The sequence below is a fragment of the Stylophora pistillata genome, chromosome 9, assembly GCF_964205215.1.
Source record: "Stylophora pistillata chromosome 9, jaStyPist1.2, whole genome shotgun sequence".
In the NCBI taxonomy this organism is placed as follows: Eukaryota; Metazoa; Cnidaria; class Anthozoa; order Scleractinia; family Pocilloporidae; genus Stylophora; species Stylophora pistillata.
Genome location: NC_142527.1, coordinates 26,067,422 through 26,075,200, shown reverse-complemented (window position 1 = coordinate 26,075,200; position 7,779 = coordinate 26,067,422). Strand labels below are relative to the sequence as shown.

At 41.9% G+C, this 7,779-nt stretch overlaps 1 protein-coding gene across 3 annotated transcripts in view; it reads right to left on the bottom strand.

Moving 5' to 3' along the window:
- Positions 1 to 7,747, bottom strand: part of LOC111327932 (uncharacterized) — an 8,096-nt gene extending 349 nt beyond the window's left edge. Inside the window, exons 1-9 of one of the 3 annotated variants that reach the window (XM_022932251.2) lie at positions 7,632 to 7,747; positions 6,930 to 7,213; positions 3,948 to 5,987; positions 3,636 to 3,759; positions 3,115 to 3,255; positions 2,034 to 2,514; positions 1,389 to 1,589; positions 641 to 741; positions 1 to 511 (exon numbers count right to left, since the gene is read on the bottom strand). The exon at positions 1 to 511 is cut by the window's left edge and continues 349 nt beyond it. In XM_022932251.2, coding sequence (XP_022787986.2) covers positions 392 to 511; positions 641 to 741; positions 1,389 to 1,589; positions 2,034 to 2,514; positions 3,115 to 3,255; positions 3,636 to 3,759; positions 3,948 to 5,987; positions 6,930 to 7,099 — 3,378 coding nt within the window. In that variant the 5' untranslated portion in view covers positions 7,100 to 7,213; positions 7,632 to 7,747 and the 3' untranslated portion in view covers positions 1 to 391. Of the gene's footprint in view, positions 512 to 640; positions 742 to 1,388; positions 1,726 to 2,033; positions 2,515 to 3,114; positions 3,256 to 3,635; positions 3,760 to 3,947; positions 5,988 to 6,929; positions 7,214 to 7,631 lie in introns of those variants that run through there. The other 2 variants (XM_088733121.1, XM_088733122.1) reach the window with 2 other exon arrangements.
- Positions 7,748 to 7,779: the final 32 nt, after the last annotated feature.

Sequence of the window (7,779 nt, the reverse complement as noted above, 5' to 3'; positions counted from 1 at the left end):
GGTTGTAATTTGTGTACGTATCTCCTCAGGGCATCCACACCGAAGCGACTCAACCCACGAGACTTCACTGATATAGAGGCGAGTGGCCAGCCGGTCCAGAATGGCACCCAAACCCTCAGATTTCACAACATCCACAAAAAAACGACACAAATAATATGATTTCTCCACGTCAAACGCAAATAACAAACACAAAGCTAAATTATTCAAGTTCACTTTTCCTGGGTCGCGAAGTATCATGCAAGACATTTTCAAATTTTTGTCTGAAACTGGTTTGTTCCCGTCTATATTTCAAAATATGAAACAGAAACAATTTTTTTGTTGTTTTCTCCGATTTTTTTCCTTTTTTGTTTCTTTTTATTCTCATTCGTTAGACTCCACCTGAGAAAAAATCTTATGGCAGTGGCGTCAGGATTTCAACAAATGCTGCAGGGAATCGACCCACTCTCGCGTCCAGTTCACCTTGAATCCACTCGTCATTTACACGCTCCAGTAGTACAATTATGTCACCAGTCTAAAAAAAAAAAACACCATACGAAGTCAACTAAGGGTACTTTGGAAACATAAAAATAGGAAGATGTCCATACCATGTTTGAAGCATGAAGTTAAATGTGGTAATGAGAGGAAGTAACTAAGGTCTCACCCTAAAACACAGCTCATCTTCAAATTCGCCATCAAAATCAAATAAGGCCTTAGCTTTTGGCGTTGGTTTCATTTCCTTTCTGACTGGTGGGAAGTTCTTCTCTTCAAATGAAAAGAACCAAAGATGTCAGTAACTGTGTTTTGTCCGTTGAACGTGAGGCTAAAGTTGGGTGCAAGTGAAGCTAGCCGCGTTTTTCAACATGGCTCTGTCCCTCTTACTTGCGACATTTCGTTCGGAGGTGTTCAAGCAGAAGAGGGGCACAAACAAGCCTCGAGAGTTTTCCGTTGTTAAGCCACTGAAAATTCAACGATTTCTCAACCGATTAGATTAACTTTTCGAGTCCTTGTCAGCCTTATCTTCTCTCTTTATACGAGTGGAAGTTCACTTCCTGGGGGTTGGGCAGAAGAGACGGCTCAGCCGAAGGAGGGGAGAGAGATGCGAGCCAGTAATTCGTTAGAAAACTCAAAAAATTTACGTTGGACCTGGATGTAACATCCTTGACATTAAAGGCAATTCATCCGTCTTTATGGGTAACGCATTGGTACAATAGTTAGCCCTTGATTACAGACTAAAAGATTCAGGCTCCAGCATTGGTCATTACGTAATAGTGCCGTTTTTTTGCGCACAAAACTTTGGAAAATAATAAAGTTAAAAAGTACTTCCCTTTACCTAGCTCTGTAAACTCGATGGGTAAACGCACATAGCTGTCTATTAATTAGAAGGGTAAGTTTTTAATTCAGTCTGTTACCTGATTCCTCTTTCGACAGCTGCACAAAAGCTCGAGGAAACATTCCTTCCTGTCCTTTGTGTTTTCCTCTCAGCCATTCATCGTTAATTATTTCGGTAATTTCTATTTTGTCTCCCTTTTCAAACGTCAATTCGTCGGCTACTGTGCCGGTGAAATCATACAATGCTGTACCATACTCAACATTGCCATGCTTTTTCTCCTCTGAATAAAAATAGACAAGTTCTTTAGTGGTCTGAATATAATTGGCAATTTCGTTAGTGGATAGCAAAAACTTGAGGTAATGGTTGAAGTGCCTTTGCGTTGAACAAGGAATTCTGTTGCATCAAGAAAGGTGGTCCTACATAAGAACAAAAGCGTATCCGATTAAAGTAAAGGTTACCAAGAATCATTATTACTCACCGTGGCTAGATGGGAGTTAAAGATGTTTATACTGAGAACAATCAATTGCCATACGCTCTCAGGCTATCTGTCTCTTCCACGTAAAACGTAAATAAAACTTCAAACATGCGACCATTACTCGTACAGCCATCCAGCACCTTTTACACGTATTAACGTAACATTCTTCCACAATGAAAGCCAACTCTTCCGAAAACAGATGTTTATAGCGCTATTAACTAAGATAAAAGATAAAAGCTTGTTACTTACCTGGTTGTCTCTTTTGCTCTGGCGTGTTGTGAAGAATTTCTATATAGGCTGCCGGAAACATGCCCATTTTCCCATGCAGTTCACCTTCAAGCCATTCCTCACTAACTCTCTTGTTAATTCTGATGACATCCCCGGCGTTGAAGCTCAGATCTTGCAAGACGTTGCTCTGGTAATCATACAGCGCTTTGCAGTACGAACTAACACTCGGGTCGGAATATTCTACTTCATCACCTTTGGAAACACCCTCCTTTTCCTCATACTGAGGCAAATTATTGATTACATCTGTGCTTATATCAACGAAGTTACATGGAAAGGCTCCGGTCTGTTCTCGGAGTTCGCCCCGTAACCAATCGTCGTTGATTTTAGCGACCACGTGAATGATTTCACCCGCAACGAAGTCTAGTTCGCCATCCATCAGGTTTCCACGGAAATCGTACAATGACATTACGTCGAATGGGGAGCTTCCTGGCGTTGCAAGCGGCTGTTCAAAACAAGAAAAAAAACAATACAAAACAAAAATCACGAGAAATTTCAAGCAAGCGAAACACGAAATTATGAAAACCCGGTAAGCACCGCCCAGTCTCTTTATAAAATCACAACATTATAGTGTTCAGTTTTGCAGGATGTCAGCAGTCCTTCCACAAATAACGCTCAAATTACTTGGTTACGACGCCTAGCCATATGGGCCTATCAGCCTAACACTGCGACGTATGGTTAAGGGGGAGAGTAAAGCTGGAGTCGCGATTTTTCTTTCTCCAAGACGACCGGTCGGGTTTTTATATTTTTTCTTCTCTTCTCTATTCTTTTTTTAATCATTATTTTTTTTCGCGCGATTTCGATTGTCTCCACTGACCGAAAGCCTTACACACGGGTCTCATTGTGGAGTTAAAGAGACAGAAAGAGAAAAGTGGAAAGAGATCCAGTGAGAATATTGTTCTTTTATCGCACATAGTCTTCCCAATCACCCCACACTGGCACGCAGACCACTCCAAAGAAAAGATAGGAGACTAAATCCAACATTACACTTCCGCGGAACGAATATCTGATTATTTTTAAAGCTGTACACTCAGTGTATGTTTACTTGAGTTTCCGGCTCCATTTCTTGTGGAAGATCCTCAATTATTTCCACAAATTTCACTGGAAACATTCCTTGTTGATCGCCGAGGCGGCCTATGTACCAATCGTCATCCATCTTTCGTACTAGAACAATTTCATCGCCTGCCTGTTGATGGAGAAGAGGAACTATTATTTGCAACAACTTAACGTTGGATTTATTAACTCGGAAAGCTTTTAAATCACTCGCCTTCGGTCCGTGATTCATAAGCTTTCCTCGTGTTCTCCCAACATTCTTCGTGGCTTTATCACGTTCTAGAGCCCGGGAAAACGTATTCTATCGCTTAAATGGCCACAATTTCAAATCCTTTCATGTACACGTCGCTATACTTCAACTGACTTCTAGGTTTCCAAAGTTGACTTGTTTCTCTAGAAAATCTTGAAGGCCAGACTTCTTCCACTGTGTGGCTTATATCCAATCCTCACACCGTCGCAAACATAACCCGAACAGACTATAACTTAGATTAAATCTTAAAGTAATTCACTTACATTAAATGACAGGTCATCCACTGCAGTAGGTTTATAGTCGTACAGAGCAATGGCGGACGGTTCAATGTATGTCTTACTAACAGATGACACTTGGGTCGTAGATTGCTCTTCTTTAACTTCTTCCCTAGTTCCACGCACACATATAAAAAGGTAAATTAATAAAACGTCTAGCAATGAATACAAATAAGATGGCAAAACTGAGCCATGATCATCTCGATCCCTACCAAGTACACCGCTAAATGTCTTAAGAACGTTTGCTAACTCGCCAATGAAAACAAACAAGCCTACAACGAAGGCTTAGTTTCTACTTACTTTTCACCAGGTGCTGACGGTCGAGGTGGTTTGCTCTTTGTCGACACTGATGAAGATGGAGGCCGCGGGGGTTTCGGTTTGGTTTTTGAAGACGCCTTTTCATTTTTATCCTCCTCGTGAGCTTCAGTGGCAGATTCATCTCCTCCTAGTACGGAATCACATGTCTGTGACATGTCCTGCACGTGATTGTCAGCTGACGACTCCGCCACCGTTCGTGTCTCAGTCACATTCGTTTTCATGAGATTAGCTCCAAGTGGAGCGATAGGAGCAGGTTTTGCTGGTTTGGGTTTCTCGTCTGCACAATCTTCCTCTTTACCCCCATGTGAGTGCTTAGTGTCGATCACCTTGGAGGACGGCCTGGGCGGTCTATTTTTCTTTTTTGACTTTTCAGTATCAAAGTCTTGTGTGACAGTCTTGTCTTCCTCTGGAGTCGAAGCCAGTCTATCACTGACGTGACTTGCTGCGGGAGGTCTGGGCGGTGGTTTGCTTCTTTTTGACCTGTCTTTTAAGTCTAACGATTCAGAGCGCACCTTTTGGGTCGCTTCTGCAACCTCACTGGCATGGTCCACCATAGGGGGCCTGGGTGGGGGAGATCTCTTCTTTGAATTCTTCCTTGTCAGATTACTCGACTCTTCTGGTGGAGATGCAGTATCACCCACCCCGTCTGCAGCCGTCAACGCTTCTTTTCCTTTGACTCCAGGCAAACTTACAGGTCGTCTAGGCTTTGGTGATTTCTGTTGCACTGTTTCAGCGTCCTGCTCGGAGACTCGCGTGTTGAGTTTGTCTTGACTGTCTGTTGAAATGGCATCGACATTTTGGTTCTCCTTACTTGGAGCACTACTTGGTCGTCGCGGTGCTGCCTTAATGCTTGGTCCCCTCTTTGGCCTTTTGGGAGGTTTACGGTCGGCACCAGGGCTTGGCGAACCAGGACGGGGTGCTATAATGGTGGGAACACGCCTTGGTTTCACAGCTGGTAAGGCAGCCGCTGTCTCTTCGATTTTTGCCTCTTTCATGCTCTCTGCAGACTCAGTTGCACTGGGTGATTTCTGACGAGGTTTATCCTCTTGAATCTTACCTGCGGAAGATTCCTCTCCAGGCTTCACTTCTTCACTCATCTTAGGACGTCTAGGCGCGACTATCACCGTGGGCCTACTCTTAGGTTTGGGGACAGCTGTAATCTCTTTTTGGGCTTCTTCCCTCGACGGTTTACTGGGAGTTTCTGGGGAACTGTGAGGTTTCGGTTTAAGAGACGGCTTGGGTTTTTTAGCGGGAGGAGGTGTTTTCCCTCCGTTACTACTGTCAGGCTTTGGTTTTACGCCACATTCCTCTTTGTTTTCTTCCTTTCCTTTCAACCCTTCTGTGTCAACTGCTGCTTTCTTTGCTGGTTTGGCAGGGACGATGACTGTGGGTTTGCTTTTCTTTCCTGCGGCTCTGTCATGCACTGATATTGCACTGTTGATGCTATTTTGACCATCCTCTTCCACAAAGGGGTTTGAGTCATTCTTTTCCTTCTGTGTAGGTTTTTGTCGGATGACTGTGGGTTTTGGAATGGGCTTCTTTGCTGCTGGAATATCTTTCACTGCATCAGGTTCTACTTTCCCATTCGATTCTAAGTTATCATCAAAAAAAGGATTTAATTTCCGTCCTTCGTTATCACCCTCCTCAGCTTTGTCTTTTGATATCTTCTGCACTGGAGGAACTGGTGCTGATATCCTTGAGACAGACCCCTTTGTTGGAATCTCCACTCCATTCGAGTTCTCTCCCTCCCCACTCCTCTCAGTAGGTTTGCGAACGCTGCCTCCTTCCCCAAAATTTGCCCCTATGTTCTGTTCATCTGGTCGCAAGTTAATTTCACTCACAGGCCGGGACTTGGGTCTAGGTGGGGGCTCCCTATTCTTGGGTTTCCGGCTTGGCTTTTGAGCAATGGTTGGCATCTGAGTTGCTGATGTAGGCTGATTGGGGTGTGAAGGAGGTGGTATGACCCCAGAGGAGTCCAATGGTCTTGCTGACACTATGGTTATCTCCGGTCTCCCTTTTGCCCTAAATAAGAAGAGACAGAAAGGATTCTAACTGTATTGAGATGTTTCCTCATATGTGGAACTGTCCTTTAAAGTGATTTTATTTATAAATAAGGTATAATGAAGGTTATTTTATACCTTAACTTGGAAAATCTAACTGCTAATTCTCCTATCCGAAAAATCTATATATTTCTTTTGTGGCTTGTCCTGAAAAATTTGGAGTACTTTAATTTAAAAAGTACTTATAGTATTTAGAGTAATTCTCTGTATTTCTCTGCTTAAACTCTGAACTCCCAAGATCTGATTGTTAATTCCCCCCCTCTAGCTGCTGCACATTTCCTTTAACATTATAATGATTAACATGATAATTACATGTTAGATAAACTTCTACCAGATAAATTTGACTAATCTCATTACCTGTTTGCAGGGTAATGTATGTGTATTATTATATAGCGAGAAATTACATGTTAACCATTTCTGAGAATTAAAGGGTAAATGGTTCATCAGAGTACTTTTTAGTCAAGTGTTGTAAAACCAACATACCCTGTAATCACAACTACCAATTAGGACAAAGAAAAAATCCTAATAAAGCCAATGAGAACTCAAAAGTCTTGAAACTAATTTACAAGGAAATGTGTGACAGCTAAGGGGAGGATTAATAATCAGTTATTACATTTCTTGCAGCACCCATGGGCAAGATGAAGTGAATCCTGTGATCTGATTGGGTACCTGAGTGGGCAAAAATGCAAAAAAAAGAACTTGATGGGCAATATCTGGCCATCTTGACCTCACCCTTGGTTAATAACGCATATACTGGGAGTTGAATGGTTAAACACCAAACATGACTTTAACACATAATTGGATAAGAGGATCAGGTACCAGTTTTCTTTAATACCAAGAACAGGGCAAAGAAAAACCATTCTACTCCTTGATGATAATAATAATTGATATGCCTCTTTCTTACTTAATTTTTGGGGATCTTTTGGTTGCTAAGTCATCTTTCTCAAGCCCTTTATCCGAGCTAACAGCTTCCACAGGCATCTCACCAAGGTCTACCCTTGATGGTATAGGAGGTGGGACAGATGATGGAGGCTTCTTGGCAGGAATGGTAGGATGGGCTCTGGAAGAAGCCATTGAATGAGCCAAAGGTACTTTAAGAGTATTATTAAAGGAGAGAAGAACTGGATCCAGAGGTTTGAAGATATTTCCTTCAATTAGGTGGACAGAGCCATAAGTTTTGTTAGAAATCTGTGAATAGAGATGAAAAATTTAAGTGTATCAGTAAGGATTGTAATGTCAGTAAAAATTAACACTTATTACATTTCGAAGACAATCTTCATGCAATAATATAAACAGGCGTGATATGTGTGAATACCTTTATAGCTAAACTTGTGGTACATGTTAATGCCACTTGCAAAGGATAGGAACAATATAGAAAACGACTGGGGACGACGAGAAATTTGCATCGAGGCGGACGTATATCAAGGGATCTAGTCTTTTACACCTTAGAAATATATATTTGATATCCAGCTGGCTCGCTTCGATCCTTCTCAAGCAAATTCAGGAGTACTCCTGACTGCCTTCAAATTTTTAACTTACACACAGTGAAGTTGAAAATAAAAAGAAATATCGGATAATAATCAACTGTAAAATAAAGAAAATATACCTTCTAGCAGTGACGAAGAAAAGCAGAGTTTCCAAATTACAATTAACTCTCTGTTGTTTCAAGTTCGTGATCTTCCAAGGTTGTTTTGCTTTCGCGTACATCGCAGTAGATCTGGATCCTAGTGTAATGTGAACGACCGCTGATAGGA